Source organism: Nomascus leucogenys, chromosome 2 (assembly GCF_006542625.1).
Source record: "Nomascus leucogenys isolate Asia chromosome 2, Asia_NLE_v1, whole genome shotgun sequence".
In the NCBI taxonomy this organism is placed as follows: Eukaryota; Metazoa; Chordata; class Mammalia; order Primates; family Hylobatidae; genus Nomascus; species Nomascus leucogenys.
In genome coordinates, this window is record NC_044382.1 from 156,003,546 (window position 1) to 156,028,608 (window position 25,063).

A 25,063-nucleotide genomic window follows, 5' to 3' on the forward strand; every position below is an offset into this window, starting at 1 on the left:
ATGGCTTAGATATAGATGCATATATACATCTTACCTCGTTCCAGAAAGAATTTCAGGCAGCTGGAGCTCTTGTTCTAGCACGGTTCCACCTGCATGTCCAGTTCAAGGAAGGCTGTAGAATCGGGTGGATTTTTTGCATCTCACCCAGTGCAGCATCTTGGGAACCCCGTGGGGAAGAGGGTTGGGGAGCACAGACCCTGGGGCCCCACTCCTGGCACTTATCAGCCTTGATACCTTGGAGGAAACATATTCGTCCTCCGGGTCTCTGTTTCCTCATCTGCGAAATGGGAAGGGGAGCAACCAGCTCCAGAGTTGTAAGTCGGCACTTGCAAAAGGCAGGTTTGCTCCCTGGCCTCCCTCAGGGCCAGGGTTAATAAACGAAATGCGTGATTCCAGCTTCCACCTGCATTTCCACTCGGACTGTGGTTCTCTCAGACAGGCATAAACAGTCTTGGGGGAACATCTCCAAATCGGGGGGTCTCGGTCAGACCTGCTCTGCAAAGTCTGTCTCTCCCTCTGACCCGGTGTTTCTCATCTGACTGCTGTGATTTCGGGGTGCATAACCTCAGTCCTAGGCAGGTGGTGTGTCTCACTTCAGACCATGGGGTCTTTCCTGAAGATGTGCCTTGATGGATGGAGCTGCTGCCTTGATGCCACATTTTTTTTTTTTTTTGGAGACGGAGTCTTGCTCTGTCGCCCAGGCTGGAGTGCAGTGGTGCGATCTCGGCTCACTGCAACCTCCGCCTGCCGGGTTCAAGCAATTCTCCTGCCTCAGCCTCCGGAGTAGCTGGGATTACAGGCACCTGCCACCACGCCCAGATAATTTTTGTATTTTTAGTAGAGATGGGGTTTCACCATGTTGGCCAGGATGGTCTCAATCTCAGGACCTTGTGATCCGCCCACCTTGGCCTCCCAAAGTGCTGGGATTACACGCATGAGTCACTGTGCCCAGCTTTTTTTTTTTTTTTTTTTTTGAGACAGGTCTAATTCTGTTGCCAAGGCTGGCACGCAGTGGTGCAATCTTGGTTCACTGCAACCTCCACCCCTCAGGCTCAAGTGATCCTCCCACCTCAGTCTCCCGAGTAGCTAGGACTACAGACATGCACTACCATGCCCAGCTATTTTTATGTACTTTTTGGAGAGATGAGATTTCGCTATGTGGCCCAGGCTGGTCTCACACTCCTAATCTTAAGTGATCCACTTGCCGTGGCCCCTCAAAGTGCTAAGATTACAGGCATGAGCTGCCGTGCCTGGCCTTCTTTTTTTTTGAGACAGGGTCTTGCTGTGTCGCCCAGGCTGAAGTGCACTGGTGCAATCTTGGCTCACAGCAACCTCAACCTCCTGGGCTCAAGAGGTCCTCCCAAGTAGCGGGACTACAGGCACCTGCTACCACGCCTGGCTAATTTTTTTATTTTTATTTTTATATATTTTTTGAGATGCAGTCATGCTCTGTTGCCCAAGCTGAAGTGCAGTGGCATGATCTTGGGTCAGCCTCCACCTGCTGCCTCCGCCTCCCGGGTTCAAGCAATTCTCACACCTCAGCCTCCTGAGTAGCTGGGATTACAGGTCTCCACCGTGCCTGGCTTATTTTTGTATTTTGTACTTTTAGTAGAGATGGGGTTTCATCATATTGGTCAGGCTGGTCTTGAACTGCTAGCCTCAAGTGGTCCACCCACCTCGGCCTCCCAAAGTAATTTTTTTTTTTTTTGAGGCAGAGTCTCGCTCTGTTGCCCAGGCTGGAGTGCAGTGGTGAAATCTCGGCTGACTGCAAGATCTGCCTCCTGGGTTCACGCCATCCTCCTGCCTCAGCCTCCCAAGTAGCTGGGATTACAGGTGCCCGCCACCACGCCCGGCTAATTTTTTGTATTTTTAGTAGAGACGGGGTTTCACCATGTTAGCCAGGATGGCCCTGATCTCCTGACCTTGTAATCCGCCCGCCTCGGCCTCCCGAAGTGCTGGGATTACAGGCATAAGCCACCGCGCCCGGCCCTCCCAAAGTAATTTTAAAATTTTTTGTAGCCACAGGGTCTTACTATGTTGTCCAGGCTGGTTTTGAACTCCTGGCTGCTAGCAGTTCTCCCAGCTCGGCATCTCAAAGTGCTGGGATTATAGGTGTGAGCCACCACATCTGGCCACCTCCTCCTCCTCCTCCTCCTTCACTCTTACTCACAGCCATGTTTCCCTAGGGCTAGCCCCCTGCAGTGCCCGAAACAGATGGTGGGACCTGTTGGCTGCTGTCCAGCCCTGACTCGCCTCTAAGTGGTCACCATGGAGGGGCTGCTGCGTGGGGCACTGGGGGTCTGTCCACCAGCTGACCATCATCCTTCTGCAAGCAGGGGTTGCCTTGCTCTCCCGGCCCGGGTACCTGGGTGTCCTGCTTAGAGCCAGCTGGAGCTGGGCCTCATGGGTGTGCGTCCAAATGACCGAGTGGCTGGGCCTGCTGTGAGCTTTCTGGTGTTCCGGCGGAGACTGGGGCTGTGGTGTGTGACCTTGAGGGGGAGGTGGGTGGACCGCAGTGTTCATCGGGGTCCTGGGGATGCTGACAAATACCTTAACTCTCTCTTCTCTTACAGAACCCGCAACCATGGTCGTGCCACTAGCCAGCTCAGAAGCCCAGGTACTTTTTAAAAAATTCCAAATATTACTTGATGTGTATTAAAACGTACCTCCATCTTAAAATGTAAATTATAAAGCATATATAGTTACACAGTTGTTTCGGGCAGGCAGGGTAGATAAAATACCCAGCAGGCTTAACTGCAGGGACTCGATGAAACGCCGTTCACGGAGAGTAGATGTGGAGGAGACCACGGGGTGGGGAGGGTCCCCGTGGTGCGTCTGGCCTGGACCACCGGGGTGGGGAGGGTCCCCATGGTGCTTCCGGCCTGGAGAAGTGGAGGCAGTGGCATTACCTCCTTCCACAGCTGGACAGATGAGGAGCACAGGTGATGTCTACAGGGCCGGCCTCCCAGACACAGAGCCGGGGTCAGGGAGAGGACTTCAGGTGCAAACAGGAAAAATCAGCCTGGTGACCAGTGCCCAGAAACCCCACCCGACCAAAACTCGAACCTCACCACAGGGCAGGGCCTTCCTCTCCCACTCACCTGCCCTGAAGTCATGTCTGGAACTTCACGTTTTCACTTTCTACTGCCATTTTAGTTTTCTTTGTTTGTTTGCTTTTGTTCATTTTATTTTATTTTATTTTTTTGAGACGGAGTCTCGCTGTGTCGCCCAGGCTGGAGTGCAGTGGCACGATCTCTCTCTGTCACCAGGCTGGAGTGCAGTGGTGTGATATTGGCTCACTGCAACCTCCGCCCCCCAGGTTCAAGCAATTCTCCTGCCTGAGCCTCTCAAGTAGCTGGGACTACAGGCGCCCGCCACCATGCCCGGCTAATTTTTGTATTTTTAGTAGAAATGGGGTTTCACCATGTTGGCCAGGATGGTCTCAAACTCCTGACCTCATGATTCACTCACCTCAGCCGACCAAGGTGCTGGGATTACAGGCGTGAGCCACCACGCCCGGCCTTTTTTTTTTTTTTTTTTAGATCTACCCTCTTGTTGCCCTGGGGGGAGTCCAGTGACGTGATCTCTGCTCACCGCAACCGCCGCCTCCTGGGTTCAAGCAATTCTCCTGCCTCAGCCTCCCGAGTATCTTCTGTGTTTTGTAAAACAGTTTTTCATGCCCAAGTGAGATTAATTGTTTAAAAAAAAAAACAAGAAGAAAACAACATAGATGGCCGGGCGCGGTGGCTCACGCCTGTAATCCCAGCCCTTTGGGAGGCCGAGGCGGGCGGATCACGAGGTCAGGAGATCGAGACCATCCTGGCTAACACAGTGAAACCCCGTCTCTACTAAAAATACAAAAAAAAAATTAGCCGGGCGAGGTGGCAAGCGCCTGTAGTCCCGCGACTCAGGAGGCTGAGGCAGGAGAATGGCGTGAACCCCGGGGGGCGGAGCCTGCAGTGAGCCGAGATCGCACCATTGCACTCCAGCCTGGGTGACAGTGAGACTCTGTCTCAAAAAAAAAAAAAAAAAAACAAAACATAGATTTATCACAGACCTATTTATATCTTATTAAACATAGTGGTATACTCAGGGTGGGTGTGACACAGACCAGAAGAGGCTATGTGTTTTGTTGTTGATAATTTAAAAACAATAATAAAACCGAAGTCTCTGTCACCACAAGCAACGCGTAACAATTCAGTGGTAAGACACCTGCCACCGTGGAGAACCTCGGGGTGCAGACATTTAGACAGCATACGCTCAGGTTGCCTGGCAGCTCTGTGGAGATGCCACTGTGCTGTACGTAGTGTCCTGGGACGTGAGTCGGGGCCCGTCTGTGTGGCTGTGTCCGGCTGCTTGTCATGTGTCTCACTGTTGTGTAATACGCGGGACAGTTTACCTTTCTGAAGCCCGGGACTCCAGGGCTGGGAGGCCGGCTGGCCCTGCTGTCCCGAGTCTGCAAACAGAGCAGCTGCTGCCTACCGCCTGGAAGACTTTCCAAAGGGGGCCTGCCGTGGCACATCTTAAACGTTTTACGGAGAGCCTGGTATGCGGGGACGCAGCCTGGACTGTTTGTCTCGGAGGCGCATACATTAACCTGATCGCCCTGTCCCCAGGAAAGAGGGCAGAGGATCTCCTTAACGTCTCACTCTTGGATTCCATGAAATGACTGCACAGCCCCTCAGTTACTGGGCAGGTGTCCTGGGCTGGCAGTACTGCCCACATGCTGCCCCAGGCCTGCACCTGCTGTGGGCGGGTGGAGGTGGGAGGCCCTGAGACTGGCTGCCTGCCCAGAATTTTCCTTATGGGAAAGCAAGTTTTTTGCTTTTCAGAGAAAGCTGCCACTGTCCTGGGCACAGAAGAGCTTTTATGGATACAGCCTTCAGATAAGAGGCTCGGGTTGGAGTTAACCCTTTCACCGATGTGATCGGGAAAAGCAGGGAGTGGTGCAGAGGGGCTGGGTGCTGCTCTGGACAGTGTGGGGGTTGGGGGCTTTGCTGCTTCCTCCCTGTCTGTCCTGTGCCACGAGGCAGAATCGGAGCCACACGACCAGGGACAGCAGGAGCTGAGGCCAGCCCCACCCGGCGCAGGTGGGAAACGCACTTCCTGCCATGCTGTCCTTCCTTGCCCTTCCCTCTGGGAATTTGTGTGAACGGCAGCTCTTCCAGTCGGCTTCCTCACACTCCGCCCTCCGTCACTGTGCCCAGGAGGGGCCCTCAGATTCCTCTCTGGAGATCCCTTGCCCCAGGAGACCCCCTGAGCCCTGGCCAGGGCCCTGCTGTCACTGGTCAGGTGTGGCTGTTAGGCCTTGGCTGCCGCGGCGCCCTCTGACTCTGATTCTAGGAGGTGTCTTGCCCGTCTACAGCAGAGATGAGACAACAGTGAGCTCCCAGGGTGGGCTGGGGCTCCACTCCAGTGACACGCTTCCCACCAGTGCCCCTGTAGGTTCCAGGGCCTTCTGCAGCGTTTCTGCAGGACAGACGAGGCAGGTTCCAGGACCTTCTGCAGTGTTTGTGCAGGACAGACGAGGCAGGTTTCAGGGCCTTCTGCAGCGTTTCTGCAGGACAGACCAGGCAGGTTCCAGGACCTTCTGCAGCGTTTCTGCAGGACAGACGAGGCAGGTTCCAGGGCCTTCTGCAGTGTTTCTGCAGGACAGATGAGGCAGGTTCCAGGGCCTTCTGCAGCATTTCTGCAGGATAGACGAGGCAGGTTCCAGGGCCTTCTGCAGCATTTCTGCAGGACAGACGAGGCAGGTTCCAGGGCCTTCTGCAGCATTTCTGCAGGACAGACGAGGCAGGTTCCAGGACCTTCTGCAGCGTTTCTGCAGGACAGATGAGGCAGGTTCCAGGACCTTCTGCAGCGTTTCTGCAGGACAGACGAGGCAGGTTCCAGGGCCTTCTGCAGCATTTCTGCAGGATAGACGAGGCAGGTTCCAGGGCCTTCTGCAGCGTTTCTGCAGGAAGACGAGGCAGGTTCCAGGCCTTCTGCAGCGTTTCTGCAGGACAGACGAGGCAGGTTCCAGGACCTTCTGCAGCGTTTCTGCAGGACAGACGAGGCAGGTTCCAGGGCCTTCTGCAGCGTTTCTGCAGGACAGACGAGGCAGGTTCCAGGGCCTTCTGCAGCGTTTCTGCAGGACAGACGAGGCAGGTTCCAGGGCCTTCTGCAGCGTTTCTGCAGGACAGACGAGGCAGGTTCCAGGACCTTCTGCAGCGTTTCTGCAGGACAGACGAGGCAGGTTCCAGGACCTTCTGCAGCGTTTCTGCAGGACAGACGAGGCAGGTTCCAGGACCTTCTGCAGCGTTTCTGCAGGACAGACGAGGCAGGTTCAGCCTTCTGCAGCTTCTGCAGGACAGACGAGGCAGGTTCCAGGGCCTTCTGCAGCGTTTCTGCAGGACAGACCAGGCAGGTTCCAGGGTCTTCTGCAGTGCTTCTGCAGTGCTTCTGCAGGACAGACGAGGCAGGTTCCAGGACTTTCTGCAGCCTTTCTGCAGGACAGACGAACTGTGTTCTTGGGCCTTGTCCCTGGCCTGACTCACCTGTTCTTGTTCTGCCCACCTCAGGCTCAGGTTTCCTGGGCTCCCAGCGGTGGGTGGGGGGAGCGAACACAGGAAATGAGAGGCCAAAGGGCCCCCCTGCAGGGCCACTGAGGCAAAGCGGCCCCAGGAAGTGGACAGTGCCTGGGGGAGGCGTGGCTCCATTGCCACACCATGGCCCCCCACCCTGGCAGCGTGGCACAGAGCTGAGAGGGGCCATGAGCAGCTGCCCGTCCTGATCCAGGTTGGCCAGTCGAGACTGTGGTCAATGGGAACGACCTCTCTATGCCTCCGTCCCTGTCCCCACGTCAGTGTGGCTTGAGGTGAGGTCGGTACATGATGTGCAGGGCCCGGCACAGCATCTGACGTAAGGAGTGCTGTCGTCATATTTGTGTGTGTGGATCTTTCTTTCCTTGTCGTAAAGGGAAACTATGAGAACGCTTTAAGACATGGAACACAGCGCTGTGCAACTGAGAGTGTCCTTGTAATAGTCATCGACCTCCTGTGTCTGGCTGTGCTGCCTCTGCCTCCCTGTCCCAGCAGACCTGACCCCCTGGGGGCCACCTGGGCCTGTGGCCTGGAAGTTGGTCCAGATGATGGTGACTAGGGTGGGCATGTCGGCACCCCCCAGATCACTCCACAGAACTGCTGGTGCCCTTTGTGGTAGATTATGAAAATCAGGTTCCCTGTCAAGTAAAATCGAGAAATGCTGAGTTAAGAGGTCGCTACTGTGAAACTTCACTGATTTTTAACGTGCTTTTAAAAAAACTTTTTGTTTTTTTTGAGACAGAGTCTTGCTCTGTCGCCCAGGCTGGAGTGCAGAGGCCCGATCTCGGTTCACTGCAACCTCCACCTCCCAGGTTCAAGCGATTCTCCTGCCTCGGCCTCCCAAGTAGCTGGGATTTCAGGCATGCACCACCATGCCCGGCTAATTTTTGTATTTTTAGTGGAGACAGCGTTTCAACATGTTGGTCAGGCTGGTCTTGAGCTCCTGACCTCGTGATCCGCCCGCCTCGGACTCCCACAGTGCTGGGATCACAGGCGTGAGCCACTGCGCCCGGCCGGGAACGTCCTTTTCATCCGGTCCATGTCTTGCTCGTGCCTTGGTCTTCTCTGGACCGACAGCTGCTGTCTCCCTGGCCGGGTGCTGGGCCCTCTGCACCCACCAGCCACCTTCTCCCCTCCCCGCCTCCCCCACCACCCCCCTGCAGTACCGCCCGGTTACTGCGCCCCTGTCCCGCAGACCGTGCAGTCCCTCGGCTTCGCCATCTACCGCGCCCTGGACTGGGGGCTGGACGAGAGCGAGGAGCGCGAACTCAGCCCGCAGCTGGAGCGGCTCATCGACCTCATGGCCAACAACGACAGCGAGGACAGCGGCTGCGGTGCTGCCGATGAGGGCTACGGGTGTCCCGAGGAGGAGGAGGAGGCCGAGGGCGTTCCCCGCAGCGTGCGCACCTTCGCCCAGGCCATGCGGCTGTGCGCGGCGCGGCTGACCGACCCCCGGGGCGCACAGGCGCATTACCAGGCCGTGTGCCGCGCCCTCTTCGTGGAGACGCTGGAGCTGCGGGCCTTCCTGGCCAGGGTCCGGGAGGCCAAGGAGGTGAGCAGTGCGTGGGGGCGACCGTGGAGGGTCCGGGAGGCCAGGGAGGTGAGCGGTGGGTGGGGGCGACGGTGGAGGGTCTGGGAGGCCAGGGAGGAGAGCGGTGGGTGGGGGCGACGGTGGAGGGTCCGGGAGGTCAGGAGGTGCCTCCCTGTGGAAGGGGACTGGCAAGGACAGTCTCTTTGTGGACAGAAAGTCAGGTTGTCGCTGCGACTGCCGCTGGCGTTATGTATTCCCACTTAACCCTCACGCTTTCTTGTTCTTTTTTTTTTTTTTTGAGACAGTGTCTCACTCTTTCACCCAGGCTGGAGGGGCAGTGGCTCGATCTCGGCTCACTGCAACCTCCCCCTCCCAGGTTCAAGCAATTCTGCCGCAGCCTCCCAAGTAGCTGGGATTACAGGCGCCCACCACCATGCCTGGTAGTAGAGATGGGGTTTCACCATGTTGGCCAAGCTGGTCTTGAACTCCTGACCTCAGGTGATCCGTCTACGTCGGCCTCCCAAAGTGCTGGGATTATAGGCATGAGCCACCATGCCTGGCCTCACACTTACTTCTTATCAGAGAGTTAAGTGATGGGCTCAGCCTCTTCCCCAACTGCTCTCTCCTGTTGCCTCTAAGTTGTTATCTTCTCCTGGCACCCGTCATTCTCTCTTCCTCCACTTGTACATCTGCAAGAGAGCGCCCTTCCTCCTGCCTTCCCACCAGCCTCTCCAGGCCCTGGTTCCTTCTGAAATACGATGCCAAAGATGGCCCCCTCTATACTCAGGAACCACAGAAAGGCTCTGCGACTTGCTTGGAGCTTTGGGTGGGGACGGGCCGTTCAGTGAGGAAACCCACTTGCTGGGCCTGTGACAACCCAGCCTCATTCTCCTGCCCCTTACAGGCGGAGGAGCCATTTGACAGATGAGCAAGTAAGTGCAGGCCCTAAGGCTGGGACCCTTTCCCGAAGCCACAAAGCAAGAGTCGGGCCGTGCTAGGCTCTGGCGTGGCTCCCAAGCCAGAGCTCTCCCCTGGGCCTCCTACCTCTCCATGGACTCAGAGTTAGGAGCAACCATCCCTCTCTGACTCTCTCAGCCTCTCCCCGGGCACGGCTGCTGCCCCAAGGGAGCTGATATTTTTCTGTGTCGTGGGGTCTCTGCACACGTGGGCTGTGCCTTTTATCCCATCAGCATCTCATGGAGGAGAACGAATGCCAGGCCTTGGAGAGGCAGGGGATTCTCTCGTGCCTCAGTGGCAGAAGGTGTTTTCGAAGTTAACTGGTGCTGGTTCGTCATTCCTCCCTGACCCTTTATGGTGCTGTGTTTCTCCTGTCCTCTAACCGAGAAAGGTTCCTGGCCAGCTTCCCTGACCCTCTAAGCCTTAGCAGGTGGTTTAGACACCCGGGGGGGCAGCCTGAGCTGCTTGGCCTCATCTGCAGCCCAAGCATGTGCCGAGGTTGGACGGCTCTCCCCCCACCCCCCAGATCCCATGGCCCATCTTCCATCCTCCCCCACCCCCTGGATCCCATGATCCATCTTCCATCCTCCCTCTCAGCTCCCGGATCCCATGGCCCGTCTTCCATCCTCCCTCTCACCCTCCGGATCCCATGGCCAATCTCCTGCCCTCCCCCCACCCCCCGGATCCCATGGCCCATCCTCCATCCTCCCTCTCAGCTCCCCCTTGGCCCCCTGGGTCATGCTTCTAACGTTCCCCACAATTAGCAGATGGTCCTCATGCTGTTGTGTCTCTGATCAGGCTGTTTTCTGCTGCTGAGATCAGTTTCTTACCCAATGAAACCTCTTTTATTCTTTTCTTAGAGACAGAGTGTTACTGTGTTGCCCAGGCTGGTCTCAAACTTTTGGGCTCAAGTGATCCTCCCACTTCGGCCTCCCAGAGTGCTGGGGTTACAGCTATGAGCCACTATGCCCAGCCAGGAAGCTCTTTCTTTAGGAGGAAACGGTTCTGTATGCAGGCAGTTGACCGAGGCGAAGTTTGGGGAATTGGTAGTGGGAATGAGTGAGAGAAGGGACTCTCCATGGGGTGGCTGTGTCTACCAAGGTGAAGTTTGGGGAATTGGTGGTGGGACCGACTGAGAGAAGGGTCTCTCCATGGGGCATCTGTGTCTGTTGGCATTTTGGCCAGGGGCGGCCTGTTCAGGAATAGGTACAGGTGCTCCCGGAAGGACAGGAGTGCCACCCTCTGTGCCCTTTGCCCTGTGCCCTGAGGCCTGTGGGCAGACACACACCTCACGGTGCCCAGGAGTGTCCCAAAGCAGTGTGACGGGTACCTGGGGCCGAAGCCAGGGTGACCGGTTCTGCCTTGGTTGTGGGGGCTGCGCCAAAGGGCAGGTGCTTCTCTAGGGTTGGAACTTCTTGAGAGCAGAGGCTCCATGCCACTGAGATCGTGCGTGACGGAGGCAGCAGGTGCCGCACCTTCTTCCCAAGTTCTCAGCACAGAGCGCTTCCCAAACAGGCCCTCACCACAGTGTTGGCACCTTCCCCAGTTCACAAAGTACATACCCATGTCTGTTTCCCTGGACTTGCTGGGCAGCTGCTCATCCACCCTCCCATCCACCTGTCCACCATGTATCCATTCACTCAAGCCACACACAAAGACTGGCCTGTGCCATGCTGCGCCGAGCCCCAGACGCTACTCAGAGAAGCAGCTCAGCGTAAAGGCCCGGCTGGGACCTCGAGCAGCTGCAGGGGCTCAGGGGGGTGGTAGGGTGCATGGCCCACCTGGGGAAGTGCTGTGTGAACTGAGAGTGGAGCCTCCACACCTGTGTCCGCCACCTGTGGCGATGGCTTGGTTTCCCCAGGTATCTTTTCGAGTCCTAAAGCCTGGGCCAAAATGCCCACTCATCTCTTTTCCGGCTGGTTGAGTGGAGCCCCCGTGACGTGGTCGTGTCCCTGACGGACGGGGCCGGTCTTGCATCTGCCATTCTCGTACCTCCCCTGGACTAATGAGCATGTGTGGTCACAGATGCTGCAGAAGCTTCGGGAGGACGAGCCGCAGGTGGAGACGCCCCGGGCAGAGCTGGACAGCCTGGGTCACACAGACTGGGTAAGACTCGCTCCCACCTGACCGGGCCAGTGACGCAGCCCAGCCTGCGGAGGGTCTCTGCCTGGGGGGCCGTGGAGCTTCACCTGGGGCTGAGAGCTGTTCTCTTCCCCCGGGGCCCAGGCCCGACTGTGGGTTCAGCTCATGCGGGAGCTCCGCCATGGAGTGAAGCTGAAGAAAGTGCAGGAGCAGGAGTTCAACCCCCTCCCCACCGAGTTCCAGCTCACGCCCTTCGAGATGCTGATGCAGGACATCCGGGCCCGGAACTACAAGCTGCGCAAGGTCATGGTGAGCGGCGCGGATGCAGAGACGCAGGCTGGATGCAGAGGTCATGGTGGGCGCAGAGGTCATGGTGAGCGGCGCGGATGCAGAGACGCAGGCTGGATGCAGAGGTCATGGTGAGCGGCGCGGATGCAGAGACGCAGGCTGGATGCAGAGGTCATGGTGGGCGGGGCGGACGCAGAGACGCAGGCTGGATGCAGAGGTCATGGTGGGCGGGGCGGACGCAGAGACGCAGCCTCGATGCAGAGGTCATGGTGGGCGGGGGTGGACGCAGAGATGCAGCCTCGATGCAGAGGTCATGGTGGGCGGGGTGGACGCAGAGACGCAGGCTGGATGCAGAGGTCATGGTGGGCGGGGCGGACGCAGAGATACAGCCTCGATGCAGAGGTCATGGTGGGCGGGGTGGACGCAGAGACGCAGGCTGGATGCAGAGGTCATGGTGGGCGGGGTGGACGCAGAGATGCAGCTTCAATGCAGAGGTCATGGTGGGCGGGGCAGACGCAGAGATGCAGGCTGGATGCAGAGGTCATGGTGGGCGGGGCGGACGCAGAGATGCAGCCTCGATGCAGAGGTCATGGTGGGCGGGGTGGACGCAGAGACGCAGGCTGGATGCAGAGGTCATGGTGGGCGGGGCGGACGCAGAGATGCAGCCTCGATGCAGAGGTCATGGTGGGCGGGGTGGACGCAGAGACGCAGGCTGGATGCAGAGGTCATGGTGGGCGGGGCGGACGCAGAGATGCAGCTTCAATGCAGAGGTCATGGTGGGCGGGGCAGACGCAGAGATGCAGCCTCGATGCAGGGGTCATGGTGGGCGGGGCGGACGCAGAGATGCAGCCTCGATGCAGGGGTCATGGTGGGCGGGGTGGACGCAGAGGGGCAGCTTGGCTGTTGGGCAGCCCACCCCGGAGAGTGGCCCAGGGTCCCTGCTCTCTGTGCTGGGTACTGGGTCATAGAATATGGATTAGGGAGATGTGGTCCCAATTCCCACAGCTCGATATCACTTCAGGGACCGTGACCAGGCAGGGAAAGGAAGTGCAGAAGGTTCTGGAAGACCAGGAATGGCCCCTGGAGGCCACAAGAGCCAAGGCTGTAGGATTTTTTTTTCCTTTTTTCTTTTTCGAGATGGAGTCTTGCTCTGTCGCCCAGGCTGGAGGGCAATGGCGTGATCTTGGCTCACTGCAGCCTCCACCTCCTGGGTTCAAGCGATTCTCCTGCCTTAGCTTCCCAAGTAGCTGGGACTACAGGCGCCCACCACCACGCCTGGCTAATTTTTTGTATTTTTAGTAGAGACATGGTTTCACTGTGTTGGCCAGGATGGTCTCGATCTCCTGACCTTGTGATCTGCCCACCTCGGCCTCCCAAAGTGCTGGGATTACAGGTGTGAGCCACCTGCCTGGCCTGGCTGTAGGATATTTTTGCTTTAACAAAAATGGAGCCCTTAGGACGCGCCAGCATGGTTCTTATGATGCCCCTGTGAGGCGTGTGCCACCCCACCCCACCTCCAGATGAGTCCCAGGTGCTGGAAGCTGGGGCACCCGGGTCGGGACGCGTCAGACCATGGATGCTGTGGCCGCCGAGAACATGGCCTGTGAATCTGCTTTGCATTTACTAGGGAAGCAGCTGGGTCCCTGCGAGCAGAGAGTGGGAGGGCGGGTAGGTGTGAAGATCAGGCTGTCCTTGGGCTGAGCGAGCCTCTCCCAGTCGCCCTGCACTAGCGGATGGTCCCTGCGGGGCCTCAGATCAGCCGTCCTCCCCGCAGGTGGATGGGGACATCCCGCCCCGGGTGAAGAAGGACGCTCACGAGCTCATCCTGGACTTTATCCGCTCACGGCCTCCACTGAAGCAGGTGCCGCCCCGGCCTCCTCCTCCTCCTCCTCAGGGGCCGCCCGGGGCCTGGTGCTGTCCTGTGGCCAGCCTGGGAGGTGTCCCACTGCGTCTGCATCACGGGTGAGGCGGGCTGGCTTCCTCTTGCCTGTGTGCCAGCCGGGGGCTCTGTGGCCCTGGGCCCTTTTTCTGGGAAGGGGCCATGTGAGCGATGCCCACCCCACCCCAGGTGCATGTGGAGCCCAGAGCCCCCTGGGAGCAGCACTCCCTCCAGGTGGGCCTGGCCGGCTCTTCCGACTCCAGAGTGGGCCCGTATCATGGCCACTTCCCCGCCGCAGGTCCCGCTTCCCCGCCGCAGGTCCCGCTTCCCCGCCGCAGGTCCCGCTTCCCCGCCGCAGGTCCCGCTTCCCCACCGCAGGTCTCTGAGAGGCGGCTGCGCCCGTTGCCACCGAAGCAAAGGTCCCTGCATGAGAAGATCCTGGAGGAGATCAAGCAGGAGCGGAGGCTGCGCCCGGTGCGGGGCGAGGGCTGGGCTGCCCGCGGTGAGCGAGGGGATGGCGGAAGAGAGCCCTGTGCCCCCGGCTGGGGTCCCCCATCCCCCTGGTCAGGTTGCATGTTGGAAGGTGGCGTCTCCCTGAGGGCGCCTGAACCCATGGAAGACACAGAACATCTTAATTTTTGAGGCACACAGGCTTTTGAAACTCAGCTTACTTGGGGATAAAAAATTTAAATTAAGATAATATGTATATATATATATATATATATACTTGTTTGAGATGGAGTCTCGCTCTGCCACCCAGGCTGGAGTGCAGTGGAGCGACCTTGGCTCACTACAACCTCCGCCCCCCCGGGTTCAAGCAATTCTCCTGCCTCAGCCTCCTGGGTAGCTGGGACTACAGGCACCTGCCACCACGCCCAGCTAATTGTTTTTTTTGTAGTTTTAATAGAGATGGGGTTTCACCATATTGGCCAGGCTGGACACAAACTCCTGGGCTCAAGTGATCTGCCCGCCAAAGCCTCCCAAAATGCTGGCATTACAGGTGTGAACCACTGCACCTGGCCAAAAATTAAAAATTTTGAGGCTGGGCTCAGTAGCTCATGCCTTTTAATCCCAGCAGTTTGGGAGGCTGAGGCGAGAGGATCACTTGAGCCCAGGAGTTCGAGACCAGGCTGGGCAATATAGTGAGACCTCATCTCTGACAAAAATTTCAAAGAAAAATTAGCCAGGTGTGGTGGCACATGGCTGTAATCCCAGGTGCTCCAGGGGCTGAGGTGGGAGGATTGCTTGAGCATGAGAGGTTGATGTTGCAGTTAGCCATGATTGCACCACTGCCCTCTAGACTCTAGACTGAGTGACAGAGTGAGACCTAGTTTCAAGAAAAAAAAAAAAAATCACTTTTTGAGGCCGGGCGCAGTGGCTCACGCTTGTAATCCCAGCACTTTGGGAGGCCGAGGCGGGCGCATCACGAGGTCAGGAGATCGAGACCACGGTGAAATCCCGTCTCTACTAAAAATACAAAAAATTAGCCGGGTGTGGTGGCGGGCGCCTGCATTCCCAGCTACTCGGAGAGGCTGAGGCAGGAGAATGGCGTGAACCCGGGAGGCGGAGCTTGCAGTGAGCCGAGATTACGCCACTGCACTCCAGCCTGGGTGACAGGGCGAGACTCCGTCTCAAAAAAAAAAAAAAGAAAAAAAAATCACTTTTTATGCCTCTCATTAAAAACTTTACGAGGCCATTGGAATTTCCTATGTCTTTTTTTTTTTTTTTTTTTTGAGACAGGGTCTCGCTCTGTCACCCCGGCTGGAGTGCACTGGCACCATTATAGCTCACTGCAGCCTCAACCTCTCAAGCTCAAGCGATCCTCCCACCTCAGCCTCTCGAGTAGCTGTGATGACAGGCATGCACCACCACGCCCGGCTAATTTTTGTGTTTTTTGTAGAGACAGGGTCTCACTCTGTTGCCCAGGCTGGTGTTGAACTTGTGGGCTCAAGTGATCCTTCTGCCTCAGCTTCCCGAAGTGCTGGGATTATAGGTGTGAGCCCCCACGGCCTGCCTAACATGATCTTATACCCTATTATCCTGCTCTTGGCCTGTATTTGCCACTCTACGTAGTTTACAATAGTATGACATATTTCAGCATTTAGAAGAAAAATAAAATAAAAGCAAAATTTTTAAATGTTTTTCTTTTCTTTTCCTTTTTTTTTTTTTTTTTTTTTGAGACGAAGTTTTGCTCTGTTGCCCAGGCTGGAATGCAGTGGCACCATTATAGCTCACTGCAACCTCTGCCTCCCGGGTTCAAGCGGTTCTCCTGCCTCAGCCTCCTGGGTAGCTGGGATTACAGGCATGCACTACCGTGCCCAGCTAATTTTGTATTTTTAGTAGAGATGGGGTTTCTCCATGTTGGTCAGGCTGGTCTCAAACTCTCAACCTCAGGTGGTCTGCCCACCTCGGCCTCCCAAAGTGCTGGGATTACAGGCGTGAGCCACCGTGCCCAGCCTAGTTCCTCATTTTTTTAAAATGGCTGGCTAGCCCTCAGTTTCCCCTTCTGCAAAGTCAGGGAATTAAGCCAGCTGGTGCACACAAAGCTGTCAGCTCCTGCCTACTGTCTCCCCGTTCACTGGCCCGTCCTGCCTTGGCTCCCGTCTCCCCAGGGTTTGGCTCTCTGCCCTGCATCCTCAACGCCTGCTCCGGAGATGCCAAGTCCACGTCCTGCATCAACCTGTCGGTCACAGATGCTGGGGGCAGCGCCCAGCGCCCGCGGCCCCGCGTGCTGCTCAAGGCACCCACCTTGGCCGAAATGGAAGAGATGAACACGTCTGAGGTGAGAACCCATGGGGATTCCTGAAAATAGACCAGGAATGGGAGGGTGGGGGCCAAGGAAGTGTGAAGGGCTAAGTTGAGCCGGGGGCAGCAGCGATTGCAGTGTCTCCTGTCCAGGGGCCCTCCCTTGAAACTGACGTCCTGCTGTAGGAGGAGGCCTGTGGGGCTCGGGGACCCTGCCATCTTGGCCGCTCAGAAGGGTGACTGGGAGAGGGCCTGGGCTGCCTCCTCCCACAGATGATGGAAGGCTGACAGCGGAAGTGCCTCGCTGTCCCAGGCCCCAGAAACAGCCCCCCGCTAGTTGATGTGACAAGGTGGACCCAGCAAGGCTCCCTGCCCAGCCTGGCTGCCTTGTGAATGGGACGCTCCTCTCTTCACAGGAAGGGCTGGCGATGGCCTTGTTGGGGGCCATCCCAGAAGGCTCTGCCTCCATCTGACCCTAGACCTGTCCTTTTCTGGAAGGGCTTGGGAAGGGCTTGGTTACTCGGGCGCTTACCATGAACTGTCCAGAGGCAGGCAGGCTGGGAAGTGGGTGGAGGCTGCCCCACGTCGCAGCAGACCCAGCGGCACCCCTGGGTCCTTTGCTTCAGTCCAGGCATGGGCAGGAGGCACTGGTGGGCATTGTCAGGGCAGGGCCGCATCTGGTGTGTCCACAGGAAGAAGAGTCTCCATGTGGGGAGGTGACGCTGAAACGGGACCGCTCCTTCTCAGAGCACGACCTGGCCCAGCTCCGAAGTGAGGTGGCCTCTGGCCTGCAGTCGGCCACCCAGCCCCCAGGAGGGATGGAGCCACCACGGCCCCGAGCTGGCAGCGCCCATGCATGGAGGCCTGGCTCCCGAGACCAGGGCAAGTGCTGCTTCTCACCCCCGTACCCCCCTTCGCCCCCACCCCGATCCATCCTGTGGGCACCCATCCCTCCACCTCAGCCCATGTCTTCCTGAGCAGGCAGCTCCCAGGGACCCAGGGAGCTCGTGCCTGCAAGAGGGCACCACCTCAGGCAGGCATCTCCCTTTTTTTAACTTGAAAACTTCTTAAGTAGTGCATGTTTATTATGAAAATATTTTTTAATATTTAAAAAGAATTCTCATGATTCTATTACCTACACATAATTATTATTAACATTGGGATATAGAAAGATAGCTAACTAGATGAGTGATAGACCCTTCTAGGCCTCTGAGAAGGGAGCCATGTGTCCGTGGTGAGCTGGCTGGGCTCGCAGCACATGGCTCTGGAACCTGAGCCATGATTCCTTCGACTCCTTTTCACGCTGCTGAGCACAGAACGATTCTTGCTGGCTCTGCAGGGCTGGTCCTACCACTGTGAGAGCTGAACTTCACAGACAGCCCTGGCGACTCAGGGTTCTCGTCACCCCACCCACCACATCCCACCAGGCACAGCCAGGCCTCCTTGTCTGCCTGCAAGGCCAGAGTCTTGGGACAATCACGTTTGGTGCTTATGGCTCCCTTCCCAGTGTTAAGAGGTCCAGGCCAGGCCAGTTCCAAACCTCACACTTAACCTAGGTCTCCCCCACCCGGAGCTGTGCCTCAGCCCCTTGGAGTTGGTGGAGGGAGGGAGGTCGACCCCCAGCTCCAGTGTGAGGTGTGGACTATAGAAGGAGGGTCCTGCCCGACGCATCTGTAGTCTGCCTCACTGGTGCTGTGGGACTGCCCATGCCAGCTCGTTCTGGGGCTGAGACACAGGGACCCTCTATACCACATGGGCCCCAATGCGTCCCAATGTGGAAGCCACACTCTTCGCTTTTTTTTCTTTTTGAGACAAGGTCTTCCTCTGCTGCCTAGGCTGGAGTGCAGAGGCCCTATCACAGCTCACTGCAGCCTTGACCTCCTGGGCTCAAGCAATCCTCCCGCCTCAGCCTCCTGAGTAGCTAGGACTACCGATGTGCTCCATGATGCCTGCCTAACTTTTATATTTTTCTATAGAGATGAGGGTCTCGCTACATTGCCCAGGGTGGTCTTGAGCTCCTAGGCTCAAGGTTCCACCCACCTCGGCCTCCTAAGTGCTAGAACTGCCGGTGTAGCTACTGCACGGCCGCTTCTCCACTTGACCTTTTGCTTGGTTCCCCTGGAGCCCTCCACCATCTCTATCATCCCCTCGTCACAGTCCTCCTTACCACAGCTCCTGCCAGGCAGTCCTGATGGAGCTTCTGCTCTCTGCCAGGTACCTGTCCCGCGAGTGTCTCTGACCCCAGCCACCCCCTACTCAGCAACCGGGGCTCCTCAGGGGACAGACCCGAGGCCTCCACGACCCCTGATGCCAAACACCTGTGGCTGGTGAGTGAGGGTGCAATTGTTGTCCAGGGCGGCCCAGGGGGCGTCTTTGCACCCAGCTTCCCGCTGCCAGCCAGGTGTGGGGGATGGGTCTGAGCACCTGTCTAGAGACTGTAGTCTGAGCACGTGCCTGGGGGCGTGGCCTGAGCACGTGCCTGGGGGCGTGGCCTGAGCGTCGGGGGGGGGAGGGTGGGGCGTGGTCTGAACGTCTTCCTGGCACCAGTGGCAGAGCTGCTGGCCTGGGGCCGTGGTCTCTGCTGCCGCCTGCTGGGGCTGAACCGCACTGCACTGCGGCCCTGGAGCCTGGTCCCTAATTGAAGGGTTCAGTGTGGGGTTAGGGCAGACGGTGAACCTGCGTGCCCTGTGCCTGGAGGTCAGTGTGAGGGGGGTTCACTTGGTTGAGACCTTGACTCTGGCCGTGACGCCGCCACGGTACTGCTCAGCCCCTCTGCCCTCGGTTTCTTATCTGACCTGTAATTGTGAGGAGCTCACCTTTGCTGACATCTTGAGGCCCACGTGGACCTGAGTTCTGGTGCAGGATTTAATCAACTGAGGTAAGGGGAGTGTGCAGCCGTGGGCCACGGTGGCAGCATGCAGGTGTTGGAGGGATGTGAACCATGTGGTTGCTGTCACTATTTGAGGTTTTATCCAGAGGCTCAGATGAGAACAGATGTTAAAATGCTTTGAGAACTATAAGCCTTATATAAATGCAAGGCACTGTTTGTATCCCCTGCCGAAATGCAGAGCTTGTCCCGTCAGCCTCGGTCATATCCCACCGAAACGCAGGGCTTGCCTAGGTTTAGCTATATATCACTGCATCAAAAGTTACCTCAAAACGCAGCATCTGAAAATAACAAACATGTATTATCTCACCCAGTTTCTGAGGGTTGGGACTCTGGCAGTGTCTTAGCTGTGTGGCTGTGGCTCAGGGTCTTTCGTGAGGCTGCAGTTAGGATGGCAGTGGGGCCTGATCTTGACTGAAGGCTCAAATGGGGGCCGGAGGAGCCGCTTGAAATGGCGTCCTCACCCAGCTGTGAGCAGGAGGCGTGAGTCCCTTACTGTGTACGCCTCTCTCAGGCTGCTTGGGGATCCCCACAGCATGGTGGCTGGCGTCCCCCAGAGCACGTGGTTCAAGAGTGAGCACAATGAAAGCCACTGAGTATTTATGACCAAGTCCAGAAGTGCCACATTGTCTCAACTCATTAGGAGTGAGTCACTAAGTCCAGCCTATTCTCAAGGGGAGGGAATTAAGGTCCACTTCTTTTTTTTTTTTTTTTTTTTTTTGAGACAGAGTCTGGCTCTGTCACCCAGGCTGGAGTGCAGTGGCACCATCTCGGCTCACTGCAAGCTCCGCCTCCCAGGTTCACGCCATTCTCCTGCCTCAGCCTCCCGAGTAGCTGGGACTACAGGCACCCGCCACCACGCCCGGCTAATTTTTTGTATTTTTAGTAGAGATGGGGTTTCACCGTGTTAGCCAGGATGGTCTCGATCTCCTGACCTCATGATCCGCCCGCCTCGGCCTCCCAAAGTGCTGGGATCACAGGTGTGAGCCACCGTGCCCGGCCAAGGCCCACTTCTTAAGGAATTAGAGGACGCATTTAAGATGACCACAAGTCACATGAGTGGTTCTTTAGCTCTGAAGTCTCAGAAGTGCTTTCTGAAGGGGGGCTACTGAGCATCACAGAACCTGGCCTTCCATCTGCCCTGGGCTCACAGCCTCACCTGGGGAGCAGGCGGCTCTTCTCTGTACCTGACCTGAGGTCTCCTGGCCACGGACGTTGTTAGCGTAACATCTGTGACATCTGAGGTGAATTGTTCAGATGGAAACAGCACTATCAGGCAATTGGCAACAGAAGCCCAAAGCCCTGGGTGCCTCAGGTCGGAGTGAGGAACGAATGCAAGGGCCCCAGCTCCCCCAGTGCCAGGAGCATGTGTTCATAGCTTTAGACAGGATAACCCACTGCAAATCCAAAGCAGAAAACATGGTCCAACTCCATCTCTGTGGCACCTTCATAGATGGTGCCCACCTGCCTTGGCAGTAATGACCAACACTGCGAACACTGTGCTGGCACTGTGTTTAAGGGCTTTAACTGAATCATCTCGATGGAGCTGAAATCTAGCCCCATTTTACAGAAGGGAAAACTGAGGCTTAGAGAGATCAGGTGTCAAGTTCTATGCGAAGCACAGGGAAGCAAAAATGGGACTCACTCAACATAATGTGGCCCCAGGAATCGGTGGCCAGGACACGGGAGGTGTGCTGAGTGCAGATGGGCAGATGCAAGCTGAGCCCCAGGAGTGAGGTGGCCTGCTGGAGGGTCCTGGACCTTCCGGAAAAGAGGACATCAGTTGTTCAGGGAGGGAAGATTTGAGATGGACTCTGGCTGGTGTGGATCAGCCCATGGTGTGTTTGCAGGCAGGGACACCTTGAACAAACATGGGCTGAGGGGAGTTTGTGTGGAGCGTGGCCAATGAAGGCTGGGCTGGCTGGCAGGGTCCGCTGGTCATGGGAGGCCTGGCCTGAGGCGGCAGGACCCATGAAAGACATGGGGATGGATGGCTGATGGACAGATGGCTGACGGACAGTGTTTTAGAAGGTCGCAGGCTTGTTTAGGCTGAGGCCAGGGAGGTGTGAGGGTCCTCAGGGAAGGAGAGTAAGCTCGGGGGGACTCCTGCGTAGAAAGACTTTCTGCCTGAGGCCGAGTGAGCACAGCCCCTGGCCCTGCCCCTAGGAGTTCAGCCACCCCGTGGAGAGCCTGGCGCTGACCGTGGAGGAGGTGATGGACGTGCGCCGTGTGCTGGTGAAGGCCGAGATGGAAAAGTTTTTGCAGAACAAGGAGCTCTTCAGCAGTCTGAAGAAGGGGAAGGTGAGGCTGCCTAGACGCGGGGCTACGCTCTTGCCCGCTGGGTCGGGCAGTTGCTGACAGGGCCAGATCCCAGGACTGTTTGCTCATGATCTGGTTGGGAGCCCTGAGGGGGCAGCAAGGACAGGGCGGTACCCCAGGGAGCTGTGGACAAAGCCGGGCTCCAACCTGTCTTTCCTGACAGATTTGCTGCTGCTGCCGGACCAAGTTCCCGCTGTTCTCGTGGCCGCCCACCTGTCTCTTCTGCAAGAGGTGAGCCTTCCCTTTAGCTGTCAGTTCACAAGGGAAGGAGGAGGCGAGAAACCTCTGGGCAGTGCCGCCCACAGAACTTCCTGTGATTCCAGGAATGTTCTAGCATGTTCCATGGCTGATAAGTCCACAAGATATGGTTAGTATGAATGAGGAGTTAAATTTTAAATTTTATTTAAATTAAATTAAATTTAAATTGCTAAGCAACTCCCAGTTTCAGCCAAGATGGGGTAATAGGCATCTTCCACAGCCAAGAACACACAGGATGTGAAACAATGGTTTTCAAGACAGCAGGCAACAAAAAGGAAACACAACAGGGCAGGCCTGCCATCAACACAGTCATTGCCTGGAGAGTTTCTAGGTCATGAGCCACAGCTGCCGGACTCCCCGAATGGAGGAGGTAAAGCTGAGAATCCAGGGAGACCACAGCAGCTCGAGTCCGCCGTGCAGAACTCTAGAGGAGAGGGCTGCACCGAGAAAGCCTCAGAGAAGGCCCCCCTCTCTGAAGGAAATGACTGAAGGCTGCAGAACATTTATCCTAAAGCAGAGGTTGGCAGACTATAACCTCGGGCCAAATCTGGTCCTTGGCCTGTTTTGCAAGTAAAGTCTCATTGGAACACAACCACACCCATTTGTTACTCGATCAGCCACGCCTAAAAGGTTTATTCTCTGGCCCTTTACACAAAAAATTTACCTTCCCTTGTTCTAAAGATCTGAAGGGACGGTGCTCAGGGCCAGGGATGAGTAACATCCGTTTCCACCAGCCACAGCCAGAAATGTCATAATTCACAGGGCACTAACTGGAGCGCACAGGAAGGCCTGGCCTCACTAGTGTGGAGTAAGTAGCCCAAAGTATCATAAAAGCAAGACCTGAAAGGATCAAACTGTTCACAGGTTTCTTAACTGATTCTGAGAACAAAGCTCAAGGATAAGAATTTTTTAAAAACCAACAAAAAAAAAAACCAGTACTCAGCAAGATAAAATGTCTGGCATGCAAAAAAAAAGACAAAAGTAATTACAATGTATTGTGGGTTTTGTAACACATGTATGAGTAGTGTTGATAACAACAGCATGAAGGTCAGGGAGAGGGGAAAACTGGAAGTATACTTTTCTTTTTTTTTTTTTTGAGACGGAGTCTCGCTCTGTCACCCAGGCTGGAGTGCAGTGGCGCGATCTTGGCTCACTGTAAGCTCCGCCTCCCGAGTGAGTTCCCACCAGTCTCCTGCCTCAGCCTCTCTAGTAGCTGGGACTACAGGCACCTGCCACCACACCCGGCTAAATTTTTGTATTTTTAGTAGAGATGGGGGTTCACCACGTTAGCCAGGATGGTCTCGATCCCCTGACCTCAGGATCTGCCCGCCTCGGCCTCCCAAAGTGTTGGGATTACAGGCGTGAGCCACCGTGCCTGGCCAGAAGTATACTATTTTAAGGTTCACTATGATAAGGTGAATCACTGTGATAAGGTATAGTAAGGTATTATACACGCTATACGAATATTACTTAAAGGTAGACTGTGATAAGTTAAAGATGTATACCATAAGTCCTAAAGCAACCACTAAAATAAAAAACGGTTACAGCTAATAAGCCAACAAAGGAGATAAGATGGAACCATAAAAAGTAATTAATCCAAAAAAAGGTAGGAAAAGAAGGAGAACAAAGAAATGAGTGCAAAAGAAAACAAATAGCAAATGACAGCCTTAAACACAACTGTATGTAGCATCACATGAACCGTTAAGTGATCCAAACCCAGGAAAAGCTAGAGTTCCCAGACTGAATGAAAAAGTAAGGCTGGGCCGGGCGCGGTGCCTCACTCCTGTGATCCCAGCACGTTGGGAGGCCGACGCTGGCAGATCAGAAGGTCGGGAGATCAAGACCATCCTGGCTAACATGGTGAAACCCCGTCTCTACTAAAAATACAAAAAATTAGCCGTGCGTGGTGGCAGGCGCCTGTAGTCCCAGCTACTCGGGAGGCTGAGGCAGGAGAACTGCTTGAACCTGTGAGGTGGAGGGTTCAGTGAGCCGAGATGGCACCACTGCTTTCCAGACTGGGCGACCCAGGGAGACTGTCTCAAAAAAAAAAAAAAAAAAAAGATAAGGCTGGGTATGGTGGGTATGGTAGCTCATGCCTATAATCCCAGCACTTTGGGAGGCTGAGGTGGGAGGATCACTTGAGCCAAGGAGGTCAAGGCTGCAGTGAGCTATGATGGTGTCACTGCACTCCAGCCTAGGTGACAGAGCAAGACCCTGTCTGGGAAAAAAAAAATCACCTAATTTTGTCCGTAAAATTACGTATATTTCTGTTGATACATGCTTGGAAAAGCCTGAAGGATGGAAACCATTACTAGCAGGGATCATTTCTGAGGATGTGGTGTCTACATTTTAATTCTCTCATGTTTGAATTTTTTTTTTTTTTTTTTTTTTGAGATAGAGTTTCATTCTTGTTGCCCAATCTGGAGTGCAATGCTGTGATCTCAGCTCACTGCAATCTCTGCCTCCCAGGTTCAACTGACTCTCCTGCCTCAGTCTCTCGAGTAGCTGGGAATACAGGCATGTGCCACCACGCCCGGCTAATTTTGTATTTTTAGTAGAGATGGGGTTTCTCCATGTTGGTCAGGCTGATCTCCAACTGCCGACCTCAGGTGATCGCCCACCTTGGCCTCCCAAATTGCTGGGATTACAGGGGTGAGCCACCATGCCCAGCCTTGAATTTTTTTTTTTTTTGAGATGGAGTCTTGCTCTGTTGCCCAGGCTGGAGTGCAGTGGCGCAATCTTGGCTCACTGCAAGCTCCACCTCCCCGGTTCACGCCATTCTGCCTCAGCCTCCCTAGTAGCTGGAACTACAGGTGCCTGCCACCACGCCCAGCTAATTTTTTTGTATTTTTGGTAGAGACGGGGTTTCAGCGTGTTAGCCAGGATGGTCTCGACCTCCTTACCTCGTGATCCACCCGTCTTGGTCTCCCAAAGTGCTGAGATTACAGGCTTGAGCCACCGCACCGGGTCTTGAATTTTTTATAAGAAGGTATTTTTGAAATCAGATATGGGAATTAAAACAAAATTGCATCACTGTTTAAAACTGAGCATCTCAATTAAGGCCCCTCTGGCTTCCATGGGGCTTTTACGGTGAGTAGTGTCAGGTACACACCAATGTCTACACATCTTCTTAGAAGGAATCTTAGATGTCTTTCCAAGACAGTGTGCAAGTGTTTTTTTGTTGTTTGTTTTTTTAAGACAGAGTCTCTCTCTCACCCAGGCTGCAGTGCAGTGGCACAATCTCCGCTCACTGCAACTTCCACCTCCTGGGTTCATGCCATTCTCCTGCCTCAGCCTCCTGAGTAGCTGGGATTACAGGCGCCCGCCACCATGCCCGGCTAATTTTTTGTATTTTTAGTAGAGATGGGGTTTCACCATCTCGGCCAGGTCGATCTTGAACACCTGACCTCGTGATCCACCGGCCTTGGCCTCCCAAAGTGCTGGGATTACAGGTGTGAGCCATCGCACCTGGCCGACAGTGTGCAGTTTTTAAAGACCCTTGTAGGTTTTTGTTTTTAAACATTTCAGAAGTATGT

The 25,063-nt window shown here is 55.8% G+C and overlaps 1 protein-coding gene across 2 annotated transcripts in view; it reads left to right on the top strand.

Moving 5' to 3' along the window:
• The window catches only part of SPIRE2 (spire type actin nucleation factor 2), a 43,092-nt gene that overhangs the window by 13,298 nt on the left and 4,731 nt on the right, over positions 1-25,063 (top strand). For both annotated transcript variants that reach the window (XR_004032023.1, XM_030820974.1), the window contains exons 2-12: positions 2,574-2,617; positions 7,777-8,133; positions 11,095-11,175; positions 11,296-11,460; positions 13,214-13,300; positions 13,697-13,820; positions 15,931-16,100; positions 16,756-16,945; positions 18,278-18,390; positions 21,117-21,251; positions 21,433-21,500. Coding sequence is in view for 1 of the 2 variants with exons in the window: in XM_030820974.1 (XP_030676834.1) it covers positions 2,574-2,617; positions 7,777-8,133; positions 11,095-11,175; positions 11,296-11,460; positions 13,214-13,300; positions 13,697-13,820; positions 15,931-16,100; positions 16,756-16,945; positions 18,278-18,390; positions 21,117-21,251; positions 21,433-21,500 (1,534 nt within the window). In the remaining variant the exon portion in view is untranslated. The remainder of the gene's footprint in view (positions 1-2,573; positions 2,618-7,776; positions 8,134-11,094; positions 11,176-11,295; positions 11,461-13,213; positions 13,301-13,696; positions 13,821-15,930; positions 16,101-16,755; positions 16,946-18,277; positions 18,391-21,116; positions 21,252-21,432; positions 21,501-25,063) is intronic.